The sequence below is a fragment of the Ochotona curzoniae genome, unplaced genomic scaffold, assembly GCF_017591425.1.
Source record: "Ochotona curzoniae isolate NIBS_2020 unplaced genomic scaffold, NIBS_Ocur_1.0 contig_1, whole genome shotgun sequence".
Taxonomy (NCBI): domain Eukaryota; kingdom Metazoa; phylum Chordata; class Mammalia; order Lagomorpha; family Ochotonidae; genus Ochotona; species Ochotona curzoniae.
In genome coordinates, this window is record NW_024464918.1 from 32,679,728 (window position 1) to 32,706,881 (window position 27,154).

Sequence of the window (27,154 nt, forward strand, 5' to 3'; positions counted from 1 at the left end):
CCTAACAAAAGTTCATGGCCAGCTTTATGAACAGTCAGACTTACCTTCAATTCAGCCAATAAATAACAGTTGCTTCAGATTTGCAGGAACTAACTGTAGGAAAATGGCTAGCATTTGGAGATTTGAAGGGACTTTGAGATCACCAGGTCCCACACCCAGAGGAACAGGCATGGTTAGGAGTTTGTAACACCCTCTGGACACAGTCAATTCTTAGATCAAAGGGGACAAAGCCTCAGCAGGTTCAAGTTGATCTGCTTGACAGCCAATTCCCTAACTCGGCCAAATCTGTCTCCTTCCTTTACAAAACCCTTCTGCTAACTGCAGAATTGATGGAATACTTTCTGAATCACAAGTGTCTGCTTTTCTGCTAGCCTCTTGCATCAGCCTCATCTCCTTTCCTCGACTGTCTCTCCTAAGTTGCTGTTCCAGCCTTAAGAAGCCCAAATGAACTTGGTTTTTCAGTATCCTTCTAAGCTCTCTTTAATAAGCATTTGACTCATGTAATCCTTAAAACAATCCTTGAGGTAGGCAAGTGCTATTACAATTCCCATTTAACGTACACAGTGAATTCAGACATGGAGAAGCTGAGAGATAAGAAGAAAAACGCAATTATCCGAATTGCTTTATGTCTTAGCTTGATGGAAACGCTGAACTCCTGGCCTTTCATTCAATCTCATTCTTTTGTATGTTCATAATCGAGTCATTTAATTTTTTTAAGTAAAGTTTCTCCTATGAATTATTTATGTTACGATTTCACTGACTGAGTATTCTGTAGAGGGTCCTTTTGGAAGAGGGCCAAGCCAATTGAGGAGAGCCTGCAGTGGGTGAGTGGTTTTTGGAGGTTGTTAAGAGATGGGTCAATGGACTGAGAGGACAGCCCAGATGACAATCACTGACAATAGAAATACTTTGGAAATTACATTATAGTGGAGTACGACAAGATCTGAAATGGCAAAGACACCTGAATATGTGGGCATGTACTCAGTCTAATGGTGAACTCCTAACAGCCAAACCCCACTAGGTTAGCATTCCAGGAAACTTTCCACTGGAGACCTTGATGGAAGCTGCTTGGTTTTTGATTATTCCCACCTAAGTCCTCACAGAACTTGCCTGTGCTTGAAACCTATCAGATTTATTTTCATTTCATAATTAGCAACTTTTGCAAGCAAAATAACCAGTGCTATTAACAGTCACTGTTTGAACTGCACCAGTTACTCAAATCACAGTGGACTTGAATTAGTTTTCTTTCCATTTAGGAAAACCTGAGGATGGAATCAGATTTTTCTTCCCCATCATCTACCAGTGAAAGGAGAACTCAAAAATTTTAGAATAACAGTATAATTCCCCATGATTGTCTTAGAGGCAACACAGAACTATTCTGATATTCAGATTGGGGAAAATACTTCTGGATAGTTGATCTTTTCAATTTGAAATGTAGGGTTGTGTGTGTCATTGTGTGTTTCATCCATCAGATACTTGATTTGTTCTTTCCTTGCCTTCACTCCCCACACTGAGTGCTGAGCAAAATGACCTGTGGAAGGAAAAGGATGCTGCACAGAGGGGCACTATGTCTCATGGTCTTCACACTGCGATTTCCATAATTCACTCTAGCTCTGAAGGTGAAGACTTAAGGCTAGTGGCAATGTAGTCAATGTCAGCATCCTTTCTTTCTAACTCTGCAAGAAGCAGACTATATGGCAATGCATTTTTCCATGAAGACTCAAGAAATGAGTCTCTCTCCAGATGATAATTTCCTTCTAATTTGCCTCCTGCAATGCTGTTGGAACCACTCCAGCCCGACCTGGTGGTTTTCTCAAAGGGCCTGCACTCCTGTAGTTGTCCTGCAGGGAATGCTAAGTGTTTTTGAAGAGCTCCTGAAAGCTTGACAAAGGGAATAGTGATGTTTTCCTGTGGGCATGTGATAGATGAGGAGCCATGGGTTTTTAGGTCTAGCTGGAGCCTTGTTTTAGCAGTTGGGGCAAGTGAGGCCTGTTAGCTTTGAGTCCCAGCCAGGTTAGAGAGCAGGTCTCCAGGGTCTTTACACTGCCTTGTCCCTATAGATCATCACCAGAAGGGCCCAGAGTTGCTCAGGACTCTTTTCCCAGAAGTAGAGGGCACAGCTCTGAATGTGTTACATCCATAGAATTCCTCCAAATGGTACCTCGTTTGCATTCTAGTTAGGATATAGCCTGAGACTGAAAAATCTTGTCCCTGGAATAAAGGAACTCAGTATCCTTCCAGTAGCACAGCTTTGATTGCCTTATTTATGGAAACCTCCTACAGCGCAGCATCACTGAGATGCAGTGTGGTGCACACTAATTAGTGTGGTACCACGCTAATTAGGGCTGTGAGATTTTATAATGAAAAACATGAGCATGGAAAATATTGATGAAGTTTCTTCTTTCAATCAAGTTGTAATTTTTAAAGACTTATAAACTGGGCAGGCCATTTTTCTAACCAACCCCTGGCCCAGAACTGGAGTCTGCTAAGGGTTTCCTAACCGTTTCTACTGTAACATCTAGAAATATTAGTCATTAAGTTGGGGAACAAACATTCTTCCTCCCTCCCAACACACACATAGAGGGAGAGATGGAGAAAGAGAGAGGGAGAGAGAAAAGGGAAAGAGAGAATCAGTCCTATCCTGTCGTTGGCAGGTTCACTTCTGTAAAGTCTGTAATGACTGGAGGCCGGTGCTGAAGCCCAGAATTTGGAACAAAATCCAGATATCTCACGTGAATAACTGGAACCCAATTACTTGAGCCCTTGCTGATGTCTCTTAGGGTTTGTGTTAGCAGAAAGATGGATTTATAAACTAGAGCTGACAATCAAAAACAGATAGTTGGGCTCAGTGCAGTAGCCTGGTGGTTGAAGTCCTCACCTTGCATGCTCTGGGATTCCATATGGGTGCTGGTTTCTGTCCTAGCTGCCCCACTTCTTATCCAGCTCTCTGCTTGTGGCCTGGGGAAGCAGTTGAGGACGGCCCAAAGCTTTGGGGCCCTGCACCCACATGGGAGACCCTGAAGAAGCTCCTGGCTTTGGCTCAGCTCCTGCTGTTATGGCCACTTGAGGAGTGAACCAGCAGATGGAAGATATTTCTCTCTGTATCTCCTTCTCTCTGTAAATCTGCCTTTTCAGTAGAAATTAATAAATCTCACAAACAAACAAACAAACAAAGAAAAAAGCAATGCCACACTGGGATATTCATATCTTAACTACTACAGGAAAGGTATCATCCTAATGCTGCATTCTAGCTTAAAAAAATACAGCTGTCTGAAGGTGAAGGGTAGAGGTGGTAGTAAGAAGCCAAGGGAGTTCAGCTGCCCACTTGGTGGGTTAGGGATTTGGCTACACGTGGCACTTGTAGTAAATCCATGCAGGAGCGGAAACATGCCCCTAGTCCTTTCAGAAATGCTGCCTTGAGGTGAGGGTTGGTAGGTTGGTTGGCTTTTCTCTAGGTTTTTGTGAGGATGCATCAGGCTTGTGTTCTCAGGGAACGATGATGCAGAAATATCAAACAATGCCTGTACCTTGTGAAGTCCCCTTGCCTAAATTAGCACTTAACATCTGATTACAAATGTGCTGCTCTTTGAAAATTCCAGCTTTACTTGCAGGTAGCAGATGGGTTGGTTAAGATCAAGTGGTTATGGGAAAGGTGTTGGAGAAACTGCTGCATCAGAAAACAGCAGTAAAATGATAGAAGGTGGTACCCAAGATCCAGGGAGACCAACAGCAATGATCTCTAACGAATGCACAAGCCGTTTTGCAGCACAGCAAGTGAGTCACGGTTATGAAACAGAGATACTAAATAACTCTCCTCCCTCAGGACCTCGGACTTGGGCACTTGCTTCCCTGTGGGTATCCAGTCCCATCTCTGCCACCCACCTCCCACAGCTGCTCTCTGTCCTGGAAAAAGGCACTTCTGCAGATAAAGGAGCAATTCTCTCCTATGCCAGAGGTGAAGCAGTTCCTTTCAGTATCTGCGTCCACCTTTTCCATGAATGTCCCTGTTTTTCCAGAGGCCATTAATGTCCCTGTTTTTCCAGAGGCCCTTATCACACTTAGAGTTATTTTGAGACTCTGCCGTGTTTGTTTACCTTAGGCTCTGAGGAGGAACGAGAAGTTGGCATAAACCAGTTTTAAATGGGATTTTTGTGTTCCTGGACAAATTGTGTTGCCTCCCCCAAACCTTGTTTATGTAGCTATAAAGTTAGAATGATAAGATCCCATGTCTTGGGACCGTATTGCTCCTGTGAAGAACTGGGTGTGGCCACCGAACCTTTAGGGCACAACCAGGGCCAGGATGTGAGAGTGTGTCTGGAAGTGCCAGGCTGCTCCTTTGTCTAGAACAAAATGTCTAGAGTTCTGGGGCTGCTCTGTCAGTGAGCAGCCACATTAGACCTACAAGATGTGATCTGAAAGAGGATCCAGCAGGTCGCAGACAAAAACCACTAAGGAAACCCACCATCATAAGCCTGGAAGTTAAGAGGAGGCCAGGAGGCTGAGCAGGAAGTCCAGTGAAGAGCAGGTGTCAGTGGAGCAAGGGCAGGACAGGAGGCTGTGTTGACATGTAGGATGGAGTTCAGGGATGTTGAAATGGGGGGTTGTTATGCTGGAGAAATGCTATTGTAGGGCCCTTGTCTTTGAGTAGGGAGGGTGTCACTCAGAGGATCAAACCTCAAGTTAAACTTGAGGTACACTCTCAGTATGTGACTGCGAGAAGTTCTTACTTCTCAGCCTACTAAGTTCATGTGCAGTCACACATGAGATTTGTTTTGTCCATTGTGATATGAGCCATGTGGAAGCTTCTGTAAGGAGTCAGCACAAGCTCTACTCCTCCCTCTTTGAACTCTACCTCCACCTCCATGTCTGGTAGAGTCTGGCCTTTCTAAGTAAGTCCTGGAATGTAGACTATGATGACATTAAGAACAGAATCCTCAGAGGACATCTAATGACTGCATACCAAGAAAGGAGCTTTTTAAAATCATAGAATTATCTCGTATAACTTGCCTGATATAAATGAAGATCTTGGAAGATAATAATTAATGGTTTTGCGTGTTTAGAATTATTTTAGTATGACAGGCAAAGTGGGATAATGAGGTTGCCAGAGAAAATCATTGAGGAGAATCTGAGCCATGTTGTAACACAGTGAAGTAAATGGGTAAAATATCTCCCTTTCCTAATGTAGTCAGTAGAAGACCCAGCTTTTGTGGTCAAACATCTTGCACTATAACAAAAAGTCAAAACAAATACAGGCACACACATCTACTTCTAAAAGGATTCAGCTATAACCATTGTGAAAATTAATTCTAGAAACACCAGGATAAAAAGGTGATGAGTTTTGTTTTAGTGAGGCTGGTATTATTGTTAATTTATTTTGGGTTTTGTGGCATTAGATATCAGGAGGATATAAAAAGAGTGGTTGTTGGTTTGAGTTGCATGAACATGTACCATTCATCTTTCTCATGGTTAGTTTCCTGACCAGGGATATTTGATAGAAGAAAGATAATTCATTATTTAAAATGAACAGATGGCAGGGGAAAGTTGTAATTTTGGAAAGAGGGTACCGCAAAGTGAGGAAGGTTAAAAAGAAGATGTAAGGAATTGTAGTCAGATAGACAGACAAGGCATGGCCTGCATCCCTAGAGAAGGCCCAAGCACAGTTTTGCAAGCCAGAAGCACTCGTCTTGGGGCACAAGGTTAATTCTAGAAGGCAGGGCCCGGAAAGGTGTGATTGTTTAATGATGAATGGCCCCCGTCTGCCTCTTGCATTGGTTCAGGAAAGTGGGCATGTGCAGGAAATAATGGAGAGATTTTTCTTCATTGTTTTCCCATTTGCAAACAGAGCTTTTCTTGGCTTACATGTTAGTGATCCATAGTTCACTGAATATCATATTGGTGTTTGACCCAGACTCCTAAACATAGTCAGGATATGCACCACCAATCTCAGCTCGATTGGCAAGAGTAAATGTTCATTTTTCTCAATTAACCCAACATCCACTTTTGAAGTAAGAAAAATGTTGAGAACAAAAGCAAGGACCCATCTTAAAACCATGCTGAAGGGCATTCTCAGGAGGGTGATAGGAACTGGAGGAAAGCTTGACTAGTATCTGGTCTATCTCAGATTAGTTTAAAAGTGCTATTCATGCTTCAGATGAAGAGTAGCTTTTTATACAAGTTCTTTTAGTATTTTGCCCTAAATTGTATTCAGTCCCGATTGATTTGCTATCCTGCATTCCTACCTTTGTGTTAGTCCAAAACCCCAAACGTATGCTAGTGCATTTGTCTGTGTACAATTGCTGTGAAAATAAAAATTTTAAACTTTCTTTTTAAAAATTAAATATAATGTCTAGCATTTTAGCCAGATAATCATTCCAGAAGGGTTCTATCCTTCAAAACTTATAAAGCAGTACATCTAACATTTTAAAAGATAAACAATGGAAAAATTCACTGAATACATAATAAATGTGATGTTCTGCTAGCACTAATGACACATAATCTTCCACATAGATTTTTTTCAAACATTTTTGAAATTTAATGGGATATAAATACATACACACATAAATAAATGAACAAATAAATATTTAAATAGAAGTTAGTTATATAAATGAATAAATAGATAACATAAAAAGTAATGACGTCTGCTTGATACAGGAAAACCAGGGCAGTCATTTAGATTTCATTGCATTGCATGTGATTATAATAAATCACATTTTAAGTGCACATAGAAGTTAGATTTGCCTATATGAAAAATAAACCAAGGTCCTAGGAGGAAGATTCTGGGTGTTCTAAGAAACTCCCTTGTCTCAAAGAATCACCCACTAATTTGGAATGGGTCACTTACATCCTGAGAAATTCCTTGCCTGGGGGCCAGCAAAGTTGCCCACACTGCATTGACCAATTTTTTGCAAGGTAAAATCACACATAGTTAATCAATGTGCACACAGTCAAACAGATTGCACAGAAGGACTTACAAGGAGAAGCAGAAAGCCTGTGCACTGTCCTACCCTCTGAGCTAACCCTAAGGAGAAGGAATTTAGACAGTTACATTAGCAAATTCTCTCATTTATTGTCTTCTATTTTCATGGGTATAAATGCCAAACTTGCCTCTTTCTTGCTGGCATCTTCTGTGATGTTCTTGCATATCTTCCAGTGGATCATTTGGCTCAAACTTGCCACCATCTCTCCCAACAGCTGTATTTCCCACCATACCCACTCAAAGCGCATCTACAACTTTGCAAGGCTGAGGTTTGCTCGTGGCTTCCCAGGCCTTCCAGCTGCCCTCACTGACTTCCCTGGGGGCGGAGCCACAGCCTCTGCAGCCGCAACCCTTCTGCCCATGTCCCCAGCTCTGCCACCTCACTCCTCAGGTCCTCTGTGCAGGCTTCCTCTCCCAGAAATGGACCATGCTTCTCTCTGCCCATTTTTCCATTCTGTTGTCTTCTTCACTGTGGCATTTTATACTGGCCATTGGTGACTGGCACTTGACTGGGAGGTGAGAAAGGAAGGAAGAAAAGATGTAGTATTCTAAATAGGAAGCCTAGACAGAGCTTCTCCATGCATTTTTTGAGTGATGGGTAGATGCATTTAATCAAGTGTTCAGAGAGGTCTGTGGCGTCCAGATGTTCAGCTTCAGACTCTTTCTCAACATAAACAACATTCCTACAAATAGTCTAGGAGTGAACAAATCAATAAGCTGTTTCATTTACCAAAGTGTAGACTTAATAGGACCAATATCATTAATCGCATAGATTTCTGATTCAAAATACAGATTTGGGGCCTTATTGAATTAAATTACCTTTGGGTCTAGGCTCCCCCCAGAATGCATGCTTAACAACATCATGAGTTGACTTAATGTTATTTATAACACGTTGAGGATGATTTATAATATACACATTATACATAAATATAGATTATTCATTATTCACTGGCAAAATTATGAAGGGTAGACCTTCCACCAAAGGTCAGAACCTAGAGTTAGAAAACAAAGATATTTGTATCTGCCTATTTTAGTAATATGTTACAAAACTGGAAGGTCTTGATTTTTTCTCACTGAAATATTAAGATGTTTGTAAAGTTAAGTATTTTTGCAAGCAGTGAATACATCATCTTGAAGATATAGCAGCCAAGGTACTGAAATTCACATTCATTGTCCATATATCACAGTTTCTGGTTATTACCAGTGCCTCAGTCCTTCCTCTACCGTTACAACAAGTTTGTGCATTAAACACTGAAATGGGATTTTCATGATTTTTTAGAGGATTTTATAAAACTGCTTGCTGTGATTTTTTTCCCCCTCCTTATCTGGATGTTTGCAAATTAATTTCTCCAAAGAAAACTGCTCAGTTACAGATTTTTGTCAGATGTTAGAGCTGGGAAATGTGGTCAGTTCTTCCCAGGGATGCTCCGTTTGGTTTTCTCGGGTACCCTGAAGTTCTAGGCTGCTCAGTATGCAGCCTCAGCGTGCGGTCCAGTTCCTTCTAGCCTGCAGCTGAAGAGAAAGAGCAGGTCCAAGATGACGCCACAAAAACGTAGAGGAGTGATTTATATAACACTTTAATTGGCACTTTATATGACATTTTAAAGGCATTAAGCATTTTAAAACCATTATGAAAATTGTTATTATTGTACAAGTCACTTTAAAAGAACAAATTTACCCACCAGGCTGTTAACTCTGGAGTATGTCCTTTGAACAATGAATGATGCACAGTGATGTTCTTGTACTTTCAGACTGCGATTAGAATTAATGACTAAAATGTTGGCAGTATTGTCTCTAAGTAGAACTGCTGCAGAGTATTTTGTGAAGTCATTGTTTCTGAGGGTTGGAGATCAGCTTGTTGGCAAGTGCGATGAATTCCCTTTCTGTATGTTTTATTAGTTTGACTTATAGGAAAGTGAACACGCTTCATTTTGCAGGCAATGCACAGTCCTCCAGAGCATTGCCTTCTATCAGTATTTTCTTCCTTTCTAATTCGTTGCCGCTGAGTCGTTGCATTGCGTGGTCCTCATCTTCATTTCAAGCATGTCTGTGTTGTGGATTCACTAGCCACTAACTGAGCATTCGGCATCACACAGAGGCAAAGTGTACAAAATGTGTTCCAGAAAAGATCAAACAAGGAGACTGCCAATCTGCCATCGGACTTTAACCTGCTTGCTTTTAATAATGCTTAAATAAAAATCCTAACTTAGGAGCTTGATGTGAATATTACTAAACCTGTTCCCTTGCGCTTTGAATGTTCACTGACCTGTAAAGACAGTTGGATAGATAAATAAACTGATATTTCAACCTGAACAAATTAAAAGGACATTAGAATAGAGCTGCTCTTGATTGTTTAAAAGTAAAAGCGTTTTTATTGCATGATTATTGGTTGATATTTTTAGATCAAGGAGGCAGAAAAATTGCAGCCATGCCCATTAGCTAGTTTTTACTCCATTCCCGTGGATGAAAAGCAGTAAGAGTATAGGATTGTGAACAGGTAAACTAACCTGCCTATTTTTCTACCCTCATTTCATACTTCCTAGTCCTTGCTTGCGTTATATTTGGCTCAGGCAAAGGAGACCTGAGGTCTGAGAGACCACTAAGTCCCTGCTATTCACCTTGAAGTGCTCCATGAATTATGGCAACATACTGTGTTGTGCAAGTGCATGGCAGAGAAGCACTGAAGGTCTTTGCATTGTTGAAGTGCTTACAAGTCAAAGATGATGCAGGGAGGTGAGCACAGAATTTTTAGGTCTGCTGGGCGGGGAGGAGCAGGGAAGGGGCAGGTTGAGAAGAGAAATAGTGTGGAAACTGGCTCAAACAGTAGCAGAAAGGCCAGTGACTCTGCCTGGAAGTTTGCTATCCAGGGAACCTCCCAGCCATAGCCAAAACAAAACCTGAACACATGTGAGTCTGGGCTTGAGTCCGAACATGTGACAAGGAAAATTAGAAGACATCAGGGTACTTAACAAATGTTTCTTGAATAAATGAAACAAAGAATATACATAGAGGAAGTATTTTTACAAAGAGTCTAGTGACAAAAACCCTATTTATATTTTGAAAATTGTACTAGGAATTGATTGAATTTTATTTTGAGAATTTAAGCCATAAAGAAACACAATAATAATAATAATAGCATAGGCTTGGCATAGAGCCTGATGATTTGGAAAGCCCTCTTTCATGTTTGTTTTTATTTCTTTAAGGAAAAGTGCATGATAGGAGGGCCAGTCTGATGCCATAAGAGCTAAGGGCACCACTTGCAGTGCTGGCCTCCTCTATGAACATCCATTCGTATTTGGCTGTCCACTTCTGATCCCGCTCCCTACTCATGTGCCTTGTAGAAGTGCTTGGGCCCCTGCTTCCTACTGGGAGACCCTGATGAAGCTTCTGACTTCTGGCTTTGGCCTGACCAAGTTCTGATCATTGTGGCCATTTGGCAAGTAAACCAGCAGATGGAGGATCTCTCATTTTCCCCAGCCTTTTGAAAAATCTTTATTTTAGTTTGAAAGGCAGAGTTACACAGAGAGAGATCTTTTGTTCGCTAATTAATTCCTCTGGTCTCCCACATGGATGCAGGGGCCCAAGTATTTGAGCCAACCTTCACTGCCTTCCAAGGCTATAAGTAGAGAGAGAGCTGGATCAGTAGCAGCAACCAGGTCATGAATCAGCATCCATAAGGGATGCTCGTGCTGCAGGTGGAAGATTAGCTTGCTTTGCTACCACACTGCATTTGGCTCTTTCCCCCTCTTGCTGCAAGACTACCTTTCAAATTCATAAAATAAATTTTTAAAACCAAGTACATGATTAGAACATTTAAGAAACAGTTTGTAATCAAAGAACATTAATGATGAGGCTTGAAATCAGAATATTGGAAAAGATCTTGCAACAGATTTCTGCTTAATATTAACTCATGCTGTATTGTGTAAGTAGAGATACAAAGGGAGGTTCCAGGAGTGACCCTGGGACCAGGATGCTCTGGCAGAGCCCTCATGTATGTAGCCATTAACTGTCACTGGCAGCACATTGGATCACAACTACATGTGAGTACGACGTGTGTGCTGCTGTGTGTGGCGTTTTAGGCTTCCCCTGTTAAACAGAAAATTTGGGAAGAGCTATGAAGATTATTAAAGAAAAACAAAACAGGACTTAGTATAAGACCTCTGAAGGAAACCCTTGTTTAATGCTTCGGAATTCATAATCATTCATGTAACACAGTGGCACAAGCTGAAGGACAGCTGGCGATAAGTCCAGTTCTAATTATCTCCTAAAAGCAGTTTTCCAAATTGGTGCTATACAGACCACCAGATCCTCATAATGTAATTGTTGGTCTGTCTAGTTCATTTTATTTTATTTTTTGGAGCCAGGGCAAAGAACATTCTAAGAAAATATTGTGGCAGAGAGTGACTGGCTTTCTCATGGACCAAGCTAGAGAAATGTGCCAATCCATTTAGGCTAAGTAAGCTGCAGAGGAGTTGGTTTAAACAGAGGTTTTCAGAGGGGGTTGTGGAATCTACTTCCCTGCAGAGTGTCAAAAATAAGCCAGGCCGTCCTCTGCCTAGGATGGACTCAGCCTGCAGAGCATGCAAAGGATGGCCCCACAGCGTCCCCAGTTCCATTAGGTCTCCACAGCCACCTGCTAGGAGGCCTCTGTGGCAGGAACCCAGATTCATTCCTGATACTTTCTCACCATGTGGAATGATAAGTCCATGAGTGGTGGGTGGGGTAACAATGTTGCCTGAGACACACCATGGGCACAGGCAAGATAAGGTGCTTCTTCTACCAGCACCTTGAGGTGGCTGTAAAACTCAGGGGTGCCAGTTAGCTCTGGGTGACAACGCTCAGCTGAGCGTCCTTTGTCCTATTGTTATCTGGTGTGTGTGTGTGTGTGTGTGTGTGTGTGTGTGTGTGTGTGTGTGTGTGTGAAAAAGAATGAGTTTAACAAAGCTAACAGGGAAGAACATTGAGTTAAAAATCAGGAAAACACCTGGGGAGAGGACCTTCACGTTCTCTAGAGGTTAGTGTCTGCTCTGAAGCTCTTGTTTGGAACTTAGACCTTAGCAGGAAGCTTTGGATCTTCAAGGGTCGTCACATGTCCGAGGCTCCTGCACAGTCGTTGTGTACTGTTAGCTGGATGAAGTCTTCCTCTTAGGAATGAGTTTCATCTCAGTCTGCTAGCACCAAGGAGATAGCACAGCCCACAGCAGAGTCAGAGGTGGTGTAAGCATCATGCACCTGTCACAGGCTGGGTGGTGGGTGTGTTGCTGCTGAGCACATGTCTACTTCAATTTTAAGAGAGCGGTGAGTTGCCAGACCACAAGGATGGTCCACCTTAAAGCTATGTGGCATTCTCTGCAGGGGAGCTTTTTTTTTTTTTTTTTTTTTTTTTTTGCTAAAGAAGGATAGTATTTTCAAATGTTTTCCAATGTATTTCAGCATAATATGCATAAGAACTAGCTGAAATATGAAGGGAACTCAAAAATTTATGCATATTCTGTTAAAAACGAAAAAGCTCTACTTGGATTTCAATATAGTTTTTTTTGGCACCGAAATAAACTCAATTTTTAATTTCATTTTCCATGAATTTGTTGAGGAGCCTTGGTGTTGTGCCCTGTAACTAGAATCCATTGCGTGAGAACAACTTTTTAAATCAACAAAGTTCTGTCTTCTTAAATCATCAAGTGGTCTCAGGTGGCCTGTGTGTGGCTGGAGAACTGCCAAGGCCACCGTTATCCAGGCTGGCTAGAGAGACACTGAACCTGACAACTGACAGCCAAGCAAATTGACAAACAGGTGGTGCAAACCTGCTTTTGTTCTTTTTTTAAATTGTTCTTTCCTTTCTGCCTGTGATAAACACTGCTTTTCTCAAAGGTCATTTTACTTTGTTTAGGGAAAGCAGTCTTCAGCGCCTGCATGCCAACCTGGGGGCTTCCCTGGAAGTCTCGCCATTAATTTAGTTGGCCTGAAGGTCACAAACCATGATCAATATGAAGGCGGTGGCTGCGAGGTGCTAATTGACATCCCCAAAGAGGAATCATGTCAGCAATCAATAAGAGAAGACAGAGCCTTGGTAGATTTATGGCTTTGATTTTGCGAAGGTGTGGGAATGCCCAGTGATGTGCCCCCACCCCCTTCGTACACTCCTTTTGAATGTTAATGCTTCCTTGAAAATGATTTCAGCATCACTGCTAGGCTACTGCTCCACTCACTGAAGCACAATCCTCTGAAGAGTTGCTGAGGCAGAACTGAAATCATGGCTCGTCTCAGAGCAGCAGCTGTATTGGCCGCTAACGATGCCTCCTCGCACAGACAGGCGATGCTCGTCTAACTCGGGGTTCTAATGGGAAGTTTCTGAGCCTGAAAACAACAGCTTCCGAGCTAGTGTGTGCCATCGGCTGCCTGCAGACACCACTGACTGCTGCCTGCACACAGCCTGGTCAGCAAGAATGGAAACTGAAGAGGCTTCTAACTACCTGTAACTGTTCCACCAGGCGATGGATCCCGGGTTTGCTCAGCCGGATTCAGGTACTTGACCCAGACGGTATCTTTGGTGGGAAAATTAGATGCTTTTCTCCAACTTCACAATTTGTGCATGAGCCACCACTGCATGGATGCCTTTGAGATCCAAGTTCTGAATTAAAATCTAGGTGTTAGATGGAGTCTGATTAAACAGTGTCCAGGTAAAGTTAGTAGGAAGCAGTGAAGTGTTGTGATACCTTGATTTTTAGAGCATGCTGAAGTTTGCTATGGCAGGGAGACTGAATAAATGAGTAAAGAAACGGGCTTCTTTGCTTCCCTTCTACAATGCAGTAAATCATTCTTGAAAGCTGTTTGCCTGATATGGTAGATTTCTTAACGTTCACCTAGAACATCCAACCTTCCAGAATGTAAGAGGCTGTTTGTATTTGTTTACCGAGGAGCAGAAGTTGACAACTTCTAAGGACGCTGCCGACTGTTCCTGGGTGATGGTGTACGGCACTAGCCGTGTGAGGTTTCAGCAAGCTGTCTCTGGTATTGTGGAACACACAAGGAAAAGGAGAGGAAGCCAGCTAAAACAGGGCTCAGTGTTGGAAATCACAAGTTTGGTTTGTGAACAGTGCGTTTGGATGGCAGTGGTTCCTGCCAGGCACCCTCGTGGGTGGCTCCCAGCTGGGCGGCAGCTTGGCTCTGCAGTCCCTGAGAAACTCTTCAGCAGTTGTTAGGAGCAGGCTGGAGTGGGGAAGAACTGCTGGGGGAGAGTGGAGCTCAGGCCGTAGAAGAAGGCCTTCTGCTGACCCGGAGCCGACACCAGCAGCGAGTGAGGACGATGAGGTCCACTCCCACACCCGCACCCGGCCCCGGGGACTGCAGGCTGTGTCTGTGGGAGGCAGGGGGTTGGCGGCACTTCCCAAACTGCCTGTTGACAGTCATAGCCGACCACATCGACACTTCTTTAGTAGCATCATTTTGGGGGCTGTCGGTAGCCTGGGGTTTGTTTTTTTAGTATAAAACATCATTCCTCCTTAGCCATGCTGTGAATTTGGAAGCATTGGAGTGGCTGCATTGTGGCAGGAGGGCTGATTTGGGGTGGAGGGAAGGCGTATAGCCATTGGCTTGTGTTCATGTGTGCTGAAATCCAGAAAGAAGGGTGGAGAGAAGGAAAATGGAGGTGGCACCTGGGAGGAATCAGGAAGTCTTTAGCTGAACTTCCTCGCTGGTCGCCAAAAGGACCATGGATTCTTTGCATCTAGAAAACATTGTTCTCTGGGCTGATATTCAGTACTTCCAGAGGCTCCAAGCAGTGACTGGATTCCTCACCATGGAGTAGCTTATGCGGGGTCTTGCCGTTGCGAGAGGAGACATAAAATTGAATTGCCCAGGGAGGTTTCCATGTGTAGGGTGGGTGAGTGGGTCACAGAGGGAGAAGTGGTTCAAGATGCTCCAGTTCTACAAAGGCAAGTGCAGCTTCTTTAGCTCAGCAAGTAGGAGGGAAATTCTGTCCTGATTCAGTGTTAGGAGATGTAGTACTCTCACCCCTGCAAGTCAAGTTCAGGCTTTTCTGTCGGCTTCAGAGCTACTGCCCAACAATGCAGACGGTTACTGCAAATTCAGGCCTGACACACTGGCCTTCTCCCAGCTCTTAGAGCCTACAATTGCTCTCCATAGTCTGCTGGGTAAATAGAAATAAGGTTCACAGCCTGCCTCTGGGGAACAAAGTGTGCTGACCATCACGCTTACATGTCAAGTGGACAACCCGGGAGTGTTCCTGCTCAGTGCAAGGCCTGCTCCTTCACTTGCCTGTGAAAACATGTGAGGTCACATAATGAGGTTTCTGGCTAAAAAATTTTACAAACTAGGCAATGGCAGGTTTGTGGTTAGGTAGACTTATAGCTCAAGCTCCGTCTGCTGTTGCAGGGGAAGCAAGAGGGACAACCCATGCCCAGCACAGTGGGGAAGAATTCAGAGTCCAGCCTGCGTTTGCAGATTGTGCTCCTTTTTGGGTGATGGTTTTTGCAATTCTGGGCAATTCTTTATATAATTTCTTAAGTGTGTTCTTTTGCACACCAGAAATTAGATAAAGGTTCAATTTTGTTCAAAGGTGGTATCATTACCACATGTGTCTTAAACACATGCTGTGTGCCAGGCAGGGCCGTACCTGCACTGCGCCTATTGCCATCCTCAGCAAGAGGCTCAACATTGGAGGCCGTGGCCTCAGGAGTGAGACCATGGAACCGAGAGCCTGAGTTTGGTTCTGCAGGACAAGGAGCCAGATGCCCTTTCCTGAATCTGTTGCTGTCACTTTAAAAATAAGAACCATATCATTGCTTTAATATCTATTTTTACCTCCAAGAAAATACTTTTCCTTACTGTAAAATTGTGCAATGAGATGCTAATGAAATAAAATGCCCATTGGGTCAAAGCCAGAGATCTGGTATATGTTGACCTTAAGAGTTTCTGTGTAGGATTAGAATTCAAGGTATTTTAAATAGCTGCCTTTATTCAGCAACAAGAGGACCAGGGAAGAAATTATCAACCTCTTCCGTAGGAGGAGAAATGGCCAACTCTCGCTGATTTTGTTTTTTTAATTTTTGACCCTGCCCATCAGCACTGAGGCTCAGGAAGATGTCAAGAGCCAGATAACTTAGTGTCTTGTTATTCCCCAGGATTCATGGTTATTTAAGCGTCTTTGGGCCCTGAACTTCATATCTGTGATCCTTTGAAACACTAACTTATTTCTAATGCAAAAATCTGGCATCCCAGGCCAGCCAATGGCTTGTGCTTTTCTTGTTTCTTTCATCATCAGTTACCTAGCACCTGCAGGTTTGAAGTCAGGTCCCTAGACAACAGCAAGGAATTCCTCGAGGAACTTGTTGCCTAGTGAAGGACAGGAGACAGCATCCAGACTTGTGCCATAGTCAACACTGGGCCAAAGGCAGGGAACAGCCCTGGGTTCACAGAAGGAAGCCACGACCCCAGCCTTCATGAAGATGGGGGTGTGAGGCCCCTTTAGGGAAGGGTCTTGGGTGTGGACCCTGAGAGGGAGGAAGAAATTCCACAGGTGGGAAAAGGGAGGCAGGGAGATCATGAAAAGATGGAAAACTTGCAGGTGTTCAAACAGCAGGTGTGAGATCAAGTGGAATAACGAATCAAGCACATTCTTCTTGGAGGTCCCCAAAGTCAAGTACATGTAAGTGAATCCCTTTCAATAGATTGGTCATTTCACTGGAGGCCAAAGCTGATCTGATTTTGCTCCTTTGTAAACCAGCGAAAATAGCAGACAATGTTGCAGTGAGAGTAAGTCCTGATTTATGGTTCAGAAACCAGCAGGGCATCAGATTCATAACAGGATTCATGGGCAGTGGATGCTGGGTTCCCCAGATTTTCTGGGGAAGAGAGGCAAGATTTAGGATGGGAGAAAACCAGAACCCAGCACACAGAAAGAATGAACACAGCATGAGACAGTGGTGTTGAAAGTGACCAAAACTATAGCAGATGGCTAGTGGTGGAAATGGCTGTGGCTGTGCTGTGCTGTTCTGGTACAGGCTTCAGACACATTCAGAGTGGTCTGTGCTCGGTCCTTGCCACAGAGCCCAGGGAGCTGGCATACAATCAGGGAGGTGTTGCATCAGTTTTTGAAAAGAATATCTTTCAGTGAAGGCTTTCTTGGCCCACTATTAAAATTCAACTTTCTTTCCTGAGCACACACACATGTGGACTCGGCCAAGGGGGAGACACAGATTTGCTGCGTGCTGGGGAAAACCAGTGAGGAATGAAGTACCACTGTGAGTACGTGTGGCCCTGCCTCGTACTGAAACTGCCATGTGTTGGGATGTAGATTTATGAAGCTCATGTCAGAATCTGTCGAGATCATTTTCAGAATATTCACAAGTCAGTGTTCATCCTAACAACAGGCAAAAGGCAGTCTTGAACATTTTCTAAGAGTTGCTGCTACCTGAGAGGGACACTCGCTTTTCAAGGACTTAAAAAATTTGGATGTCTTTGAATATTTCTGTATCATGGTAGTCACACAATTTGATGGCCTTATTATTCTCCAGCTTGCTTTTTATTTGCCGGCCATCAGGCGGCAAGGTATATTCTGTTTCCTCTATATTAGCGTACATCTGATACTTCCTTCAACTTAGACATGCTGTTGAGCTTTGAAACTTGTAAATTGTTAATGAGCTGATTGCAGATTTAGAATCATTCAGGTGTTCCCGGGGATTTCCTTAGGTGAAAAGTGGGAAATAGTTGGTGTTTCTCTTTTTCCAATTTTCACCATCTACAAGTTTGCACTTTACACACCTGGAGCCTCCTGTTTTGGGCCACCTGCTCTGTGGATCCAGGTTGACCCCACATCCCTGTTAACAGCCCCTCATTCCCAGAAAATCCTTCCCTCCATTCTTTTTTCTCTCTGTCACATTGCTCCCCTGGAATTCAGGCAGGAGCAGTCATCCTAGTCAAATTTCTGCTCACATATGAACAAAAAAACTTTTTCTTTGGTGGAACACTGACTTTTAAGAGGCTTTGATGATTTTATGGAAAGATGGTATCTCAGTAAAAACATCTCCATGGATTGCAGGGAGGGTGGCTACACTATTTACAGTGTGCTGTAGAGTTTTCAACAATCTCTGCCCTCTGCTCCTCAATTTGGTGTGTCTGGAAGCGATCGGTGATATAGGAGTTGGAATAATATACATTTGTGTTTTAGCAGGCTTCTCAAAACATGTGACCAGGTATAGAGACAATCAACCTGTTGCCCTTTAATAATCACAGGGTAGAAGAGCTGCAAAGTAGAGCAGATTTTATTTATTTATTTATCTGTTTGTTTGTTTATTTATTTAGAGAGGGATCAAGGGAGAAAAAGAGAATATTCCATCTGCTGGCTAACTCCCCAAATACCCTTCATTACCTGGAACTGGGTCAGCCTAAAGCCAAATCAGGGTCTGATTTTTTAAAAAAAGATTTATTTATTTTTATTTCAAAGTCAGATATACAGAGAGTCACTCCCCAAGTAACTGCAACATCAGGAGCTGAGCCGATCTGAACCAGAGCTGCTTCTGGGTTTCCCACATGGGTGCAGGGTCCCAAGGCTTTGGGCCATCTTCAACTGCTTTCCCAGGCCACAGGCAGGGAGCTGGATGGGAAGCGAGACTGTCAGGATTAGAACCAATGCCCATATGGGATACTGGCACAAGGACTTTAGCCATCAGGCTTTCACACCAGGTCCAGGGTCTGATTTCTAAGTGGCAGGAAACCAAGTATTTGAGCCATCACTTCTCTCTCGCAGGGTGTGCATTAGAACAAAACTGAGATAGGAAATGAAGCTATGCCTTAGATATAGGCATTTGGAGAGAAGATGTGGATGTCCCAAGTTACAGCTCAACTGCTATGTCCATAAAAAAAGACTGTTAAATGCTTCAGGTAGCAGGGGTCCAGGTGGAGAAGCTGGGCCCCAGAGTCATCTGTAAGGAGCTGTAGCAGAGACTCTAGTGAACCTGATCAGATTATTTGCTGGGGCTTCTGGAATGGTTCCCTGTAGCTGCAGTTCCTACCTAAGTGATTTTGAGTGCTGGTTGGAGAATATGTGTGAGTACTAGAAGGTATGAGATGTCACTGTAGGACAAAGTGGTGTGGTAGTTTGTCCCTTGTATAGGAGAAAGCTGGGAAAGACTGTCCTTGGCTGTCAAGACAGTTCTCAACCAGACCTGCAGTGGCTGGGGAAGGACTGGCCAAGCAATTGTTCTGCTCACGGCTCAGGAGGTTCCCTGTCTAGGTCTTCCCTGTTTTCTTTGGATTTTACACATCTGGTAAATGTGTACAGTTAGTGAGCTTTGTTCTTCCTCTATTTCCAGAACTTTCTGGACATGTATCCCTGTCTAAGCTCTCTTGAGAGCAAGAAAAGCATTCCAGCCTCTTGGCAGAAGGAAAAGAAGCCACATAACGAGATTCTCACACAGCAGCAAGAGAGCAGCCCCAAAGGGAGGGAAGCTTCATTAGAACATGGAAGGGCAAGAGCGGACATGCAGGTGTGGCCGGGGTAGCCACCCCTCCATCCTCAAAGGCTTTCCTTTGATTCAGGCCCTGGACAGGATGTCTGTGGCATTTCAGGGCCCAGTATGAACATCTTGGCTGGGACTAGATGGTCCTATTTTGACGTGATCGGGAGAGCTATGTCAATGGCTCTGTCGCCACTTGCTTCCACCTGTCCCTCCAGTCCCATTGTGTTTGTCCAGTGTCAGAATCAACAGCCACACTGAGAGGATGCTCAAAAGTAAGCAGATACCCAAGTCAATTCAGTGTCACCCTCTGTGTGCCTAAGGAAACTTACTTTTTAAAAAATGCAACCAAAATGTATTCTAGTCTTGCTTTTAAAAAAGTAAACATGAACCTGGCAGCTCCTCTCACCTTGAAGAAGAAATTCAAAGTGGCAGGATTGCACAAAGGATCTGTCACCCCTAAATGGACAGTTCCTTCTGTCCAGATACCCACTTATAAGCTGCTTGTCCAAATATGATTTTTATAAGCTGAGCTGTCCACCTGTTTTCTGGTTGTTTTAAGGATGACTGGTGCTGTACTTGATGCAGTGATGATTGTGTTATGCTTTGGGTCATAATTTCTGTTTTATTTGGTCACTTATTTTCGTTGAGCATGATATCTTTTGGATCCATGTCGGTGTCTAGAGCAACTGCTCTGCTATACCATTTCTTTTCTTGTGAGCAATTCTGTAATAAATATGTCATGGTTTTCTACTATCTTCTTAACACATTTTTCTTTGCGAAATGTGATTTAAATAGGCTTAGTTCAGGATCTGAAGCTCCTAATGTCCTCTGCAGGTACTTTGATTTGCCTTTGTAAGTGAACAGCAATATCTATTCACTTCCATTTTCTCACCAATCACGTGGAAGAAGCAATAACTTGTCCTTTGCCTTCCTCACGACCTAGTGCTCTAACATGAAAGGAAGCTACTGCAAGAAAGCTGGCCTTTGAAAATCAGGCCGTCTGTCAATTCTTTTTCTGTAACTCCATTCCCTAGGTATTCGGGGGGTCAAGTATTGAACTTGGCCTTTGTTTGCAGAAGAAAGAAAAAAAAGGATCAGGAACTTGGTGGTGAGGGAGTCTGATATGCCAGCCTTCTCCTCTGGCTACGACAGGAGGACGCATGGCTTCCTCCACTTAGTCTTCAGTCCAGCAGTGATTGGTTTGGCTTCTGCTTTGCTTCTTCTGTATATACCCTCCCAGAGATTTTCGCAGACACTCATTCTTATCATAGCATGTGAGATGTGCCATGGATTTTTCTGCTTGGATCATTACATTTTTATTACCTAAGTGACCTTAGAGAGGTCGAGCCCATAGTCCCTGACGGAGCTCCTACACCGATCACCCCTGAGGGCTTCAGTCTCCTTGCTTTGGGATGTTAGAGATCCCCGCATTTCTGGAGCTGAGAATCAAGTGGCTAACATGTGTCACAGCCCTGGTACTAAACTCTTCCCCTGACAAGGACTCTTAAGAGTGTTGTGAGAGTGATAGAGGCTGATGTCCTGACATGTTTGTTTAGGCTGCCTCCCTGTAGCACCCCATGTCTGAATGCCGGCTTGCATCTTGGCTGGTCTGCCTCTAATTCTGCCCCATGCTAACACATTTTGGAAAGCAGTGGAAGATTGCCTATACCTGGGCTCTTACCACCCATGTGGGACATCTGAATGCAATTCTACATCCCTGGCTTCCAACCCTGGTTGTTGCGGGCATTTGGGAGAGTGAACCAGTGAGTGGAAGACCTCACTTTGTGTGAGTCAGCCTTTCCAACAGATACATACATTAACAAGGAGTACTCTGGCTAGAGAAAAACCAGAAGGGACCTGGCAGGGGGAGGCTGGGTTTCGGTGTCCACTCGACAGTACATCTTGAGATCAGCATTACCTTGCACATCTCTCATCCACTCTGTGATAGTTGTACACCTGCCCATTCCTCCTAGCCCCAGGTGACTGTTCTGAGAGCATGCTGATAGTTTTGTGCAAGAGGAAAATATTCTTCTCCACAATTACATATAATTAAGCATCTGTGGTTATGGGATTCTCTCGGAACAATAGTACTCTGAGCCAACAAAACACCATGGCTGCCTGATAGTCACTCATTGTCGTTCTCTTTCTCCCTGAAGATCACCTGGCCTCTGCAGGGTGCTGTGCCACCATGATCTCAGCGGGCTGATGATGGAAGAAAAGGCAACCAGGCAACCCAGTGCTCTAGTCTCCCTGCACCATGGATGGCCAGCCATCTGACCCTTCACCCTTGGTGCCTCTTGGCAACATGTCAACAGACTCTAGCATGTCCCTGGAGCAGAAGACAACCTTCGTTTTTGTGGTTTTATTGTTTATTTTCTTGGGCATCCTCATCGTCAGGTGCTTCCGGATTCTGCTGGACCCGTATCGGAGCATGCCAACCTCTACCTGGGCTGATGGCCTTGAAGGCCTGGAGAAAGGGCAGTTCGACCATGCTCTGGCTTAGCCAGGGGGAAGCAGGGCCTCCTCCTTAGGAGGCAGACAGCTGCATGGGGTGATAATGAGTCACTTTAACCAATGGTCTGAACAAATCAAACTCTAACACTGTCTGGTCCGGGACTCACACTCCATTAAGCTATAATCATACAGCAGGATTAAAGGCATTTGAGGAAGTTGGAAATGCAGGTTTCTGCTGCTAATCCCAAACGGGAACTTTTACATTTCTGTGTATACTCAAGCACTGAGGATGTATGATCATGACGCCCAGGACACAAAACGATGCACTCCGTAATCCGACCAGAGAAGAAGAGTGGGAAGGAACCGATCTGAAGCTGGAGACAGGACCAGAAGAGACTGACTTGTTCTAGCCATATCTCCTCTTGATTGATTTCCCCGGCCTCTGGCCGAGAGCGGAAGAAGCTTTCGAGGAGACCCCAGCATGTTCCAGAGCAGCAACTTGGAGAGCAGTGGGGAAGACTGAGAAGTGATGTCTCTGTTGTTGGTAGAATATGGGAATGAGGGGAATAGCTTATTTTCACATAAAAACTGAATTTAAAAGCTGTAGGATTTTAGAAACTATTTACCAAGCCAAGTACATTCTCCGTATACACATTAGTGACCTGTGTAGAGATAACTATACATAACTTGAATTTCCTTTATTTATGCAAATGATTGAAAAATAGATTGTGTTGCTACAGTTTTTAACTAAAGATTGTTTAGAGGAAAAGACTTTTATAGTCTCGAGAGGAATGTATGTTTATGACTGTGTAGATTCACTAAATAAAACTTTTCAGAAACACAAGTGTTTCCTCTCTCGTTTCACCAAGCTGGGTCCACTGGAGGTGGCGTTGAGTAACATGTTGCTTGTTGAGTAACATTCCCCTAAGCCAGAAGTGAAAAGAGCGCTGAGTGTGAAAGTTCTAACTCATCCCTCCTGTATATCCACCAAAAGGAAGTTGTCAACATCGCTTCTTCACTTTGCATGCAAACCAAATCCCATGTGTTGCACTTAAGTTTATATCTTTGAATTATGTCCACAGATAACCATTATTTAAAAAAATTTTTGTTGTTGGAAAGGCAGAGTTACAGGAAGTAGGAGATACAGAGAGAAAGATCTTCATCCACTGGTTCACTCCCCAAGTGGCTACAATGGTCAGATCTGAGCTGATTCAAAACCAGGAACTTCTTCTGGATCTCCCATGTGGGTACAGAGTTCCAAGGCTTTGGGCCATTCTCGACTGCTTTTCCAGGCCACAAACAGGGAGCTGGATGGAAAGTGGAGCAGATGGGATATGAACTAACACCCCTGTTGGATCCAGTGCTTATGAGGGGAGGATTAGCCAATTGAGCCATCACACTACGCCCACCATTATTTTTCTAAAAGTTTGTTTATTTTTATTTGAAAGGCATATTGAAAGAGAAAGAAAAAGAGAGAGAGAGATTCTTTCTTCTACTGGTTTGCTCCCCAGATGGTCACAGTTGCTGGGGCTGTGTCAATCTGAAGCCATAAGCCTAGAGATTCTTCTGGGTCTCCCACATGAATGCAGGGGCTCAAGGCCTTGGAATATCCTCTGCTGCTTTCCTAGATTACAAGCAAGCAGCTGGATGAGAAGCAGAGCATCTAGGACATGAACTGGTGTCTGTGTGGAATGCCAGTGCCGCTGGCAGGGGATTAGTGTGCTATGCTACTGCACTGGCCCCTATATTTTTAATTGAAAATAAGTTACAAACATAAGTCTAAACAAACAGGCCTTAGTAGAACTGATAGTTGACTCTTGGGTTTTTACATACACTTTGGATTTTTTTTTAAAGATCTATTTATTTTTATTGCAAAGTCAAATATACAGAGAGGAGGAGAGACAGAGAGAAAGATCTTCTGTCCAGTGATTCACTCCCCACATGACCGCAGAACTGCTGGTGCTGAGCCGATCTGAAGCCAGGAGCCAGGAACTTCTTCCAGGTCTCCCATGCGGGTGCAGGGTCCCAAGGCTTTGGGCCGTCCTCAACTGCTTTCCCAGGCCACAGGCAGGGAGCTGGATGGAAAGCGGGGCTACCGGGATTAGAACCAGCATCCACATGGGATTCTGGCGCATTCAAGGCAAGGACTTTGGCTGCTAGGCCACGCCGCCGGGCCTCACTTTGGATTTTCTGATGTTTGTTCACTCTCCACTGCCTTTACCTCCTTGGATTGTTTCTTTATTAATTTTTTCTTAATAAATGCTTTTTGAAATATAATTCCTAGATCATATCACTTGCCCCTTTAAAGTATAAAACTCATCAACTTTTAGTATTTTCGAAGAGTTCTACATGCACCACCAGCTTCATGTATTAGAATCCTGAACTCACCAACAGTTACTGTCTCTATGAGTTTCATATAAATGAAATCAAGTAGGATTGTCTTTAGTGCTTGACCTAGTTATTTAAGTTTTGTAAATTTGTTTTTATTTATTTGAAAGAGAGATCCCATTTGCTCGTTTATTCTCTGTCTGCAACAGCTGGGGCTCAACCATGTCAAATGCAGGAGGCAGGAAGTCCGTTGAATGTCCCATGTGGATGACAGGGATGTAAGTCCTTGACAGCCTGTCGCTTTCCAGGGTGTACATTAGCAAAAGCTAGATCAAAAATGTACCTAGGCCTTGTGATGTGGGATTGTGGATGTTCCGAGCGATGACTTAACCTGTGGCACTACAAAATCCATCCCTTGCTTGTTTCACTTAGGTCATTCCCTTGCTGTAACATTCCAGTGCTTCAATGTAGCACATTTTGTTTCACCCTTTGGTTGTCATGGTTATCCACTGGCTAGTAGGAATATGCTGTGAACACGTGGGTACAAGTGTTGGTAGGGCCCTGTGCTATCCAGTCTCATAGGTGTATACTCAGGCGTGGATTTGTTGGGTCGTGTGATTTTTCTGCCTCATTTGCTGAGGAGCTTTGTGACAGTTTCCCAGAGCACCTGCATCATTTTTGCACTCCCAGCACTAATGTCTAAGAGTTCAGATTCTCTTTTTGGCTCTCTTCAATGACTCCAATTTCCTTTGTAATGGCACAATTCATAATTAGACACACCCCTCGAAGATAGACTCAGTTCAAGAAGAGTGCGCCATTTTGTGCTTTCTGCCTGCTACACATGTGTAGATATCATCAAAGCTCTTTGCTGCTGGATCAAAACAAAAAAACTGTTGACGTGTGACACTTGGTCATGTGGTGGCCGTGAAGTCGCCTCGTAATTTTTCTGGCTAACACAGGCTTTTTGAATCCTCTGATTGTGAGGCTTTCCCGTTCCTCCTGCCCCTCTGTCATGTGTGTCCATATTGGGTCTTTTTCTCATGTTCTTGAGAATCCGTGCTGTGCTCAAATATTTATGGATCTTGTTGGGGGAGGTAATAAGTGAAAGAAACATGTGACTGAATCATGCCTGAAATGCCTCGCATGGGCTTATGTTTCTTCTGCCATCAGAATTGTGTGTGTGAGGGGAGGCTCCTAGGAACACCATAGGAAAGTTGTGTGTGACAGTGTTACAAATGTACCAAGAGATTATAGGAAATACAGCAGTCATCAGAACTCTGTCACCTCAGGGTCACCACAACTCCTTAGTTTCTGCTGGAAAGCTGGTTGAATATGGGCATTACTACAACCTTCTTTCCTGAAGGGTTGATGCCATAGACTTGGATAAGTAAAAATACTCCACAAGAGAGGGGGAGAAAAAAGGAAATATGCCAGGAGACAATGGCTCAAGTGTGTGAGAATGTTCAGTTTAGGTGCTTGAGTAGGAGACTTTGTACGATGTAAGTTAGCATCACTACATACGTGACATCTTGACCCAGCAGGTCGTTGGTGTTTCAGAGATGTGCAAAGGAAAGGAAGAGGGAAAGCTGTAGAATAAGCCAGCAGCAGTGTGGGTGTGGGGCCCAGAGCTCAGCAAGCAGCCCAACTAAAGCAGAGAGCTGGAGAGACACAGCTGAAGCTCCTGTGGAAAAGACAAAGGCAGGGCAGGTCATCAAAGAAAAATTAAATGTGGGAGTCGCTAGACCCACGAGGAATAAAATGCTGTGAAGAGTGTTATGTGAGCTCCAGCTTCTGCACCCTCCCTCAGGGTGACACTGGTGTCCACTTCTATAACAGGAACAGACACAACCAGCCACCTGCCCTTCTGTGTGCTCCGTAAGCACTAGGATTGCCGGGAAGGGCATGGAACCTCCCCAGGCCCTCTCTGCTTTCTTCCCTCCCTCTGTTTTCCACTCTATTTTTGTTTTTCCTTCTCTTATTACTACTCTTGAGCTGCCTCCCTTCCCTGGGTGTCCCACTGCTGCTTCAGTTAGAGTAAGAGAACCCCAAAGCTCAGGCTCTCCAGAGTAAGTCAATCTCCTATAGGGAAAGTGCAAAGTCCCTGGAATTGCTCTGGGCTCCTTGGAAGAGCAGCAGATTCTCAAAAGGTCACAGAAACACTTGCTTTCTTGACTTTGGCTACAGCAGTGCAGTATTTTCTCCCTCATACACAATATTTATAACAATTGCAGCTGGCCTTTATCGTGTCTTTCTACAACCCAGAGTTAAAAAAAAAAAAATGAGTTTCCCAAGGTCATTCTCAGAAATAGTGACAGAATCTGCTGTTTGATTCAGGAAAAATGTGGCATCCTTGTTCTTAGTCTCACTGCTGGGTCTCAACTCCATGGGTTATCACCCCCAGAGAGCGCAACTTTCAGGTTGACAGCACTCTTTCCTAGGGCCTTCCAAAATATCCTAAACACCCTGTACAGCAAGTTTACCTTTGGATGTGAAGGAGATTAACTCAACTCCTGCTGTTAAATTAATAAACTTTCCAAAAAGGAGAATTCTTTGGCTGCCTTTAAGGGTTAAGGCTGAGGAAGAATAAACAACAATTTTAGAAGGCAGAGTTAGATTGAGCCGATGTTTATGGATTCAGGAAAAACATGTATTCAAGTTTCTTTTTATTGAATTCATTGCACAGTGTTTGAGTTGAACACTTCAGTTTGCATACTGCAAATATATAGAGAAATGAGGTATGCTGAGAAACTTAAGTTGTTCACGAAGCAGTGAAGGAAAATCTTGCTTTTTTTTCTACGTAACTTTTAGATTTGATAGATAAAACAACAAAGCTCCATTATCTTTGATAAATATTCTAACCTCCAAAGTATTAAATAAAAGCTGAGATGTGATTTTTTTTTTCAGATGTGAGTCTCCACTG

General features: G+C 43.6%; 1 protein-coding gene across 1 annotated transcript; it reads left to right on the forward strand.

Annotated features, from left to right (window-relative positions):
• The first annotated feature begins 21,654 nt into the window (after window positions 1-21,654).
• On the forward strand, window positions 21,655-22,748 carry CTXN3 (cortexin 3). The gene has a single exon (XM_040976375.1). The coding sequence runs from the start codon at window positions 21,710-21,712 to the stop codon at window positions 21,953-21,955; it is 246 nt and encodes an 81-aa protein (XP_040832309.1). The 5' UTR covers window positions 21,655-21,709; the 3' UTR covers window positions 21,956-22,748.
• Window positions 22,749-27,154: the final 4,406 nt, after the last annotated feature.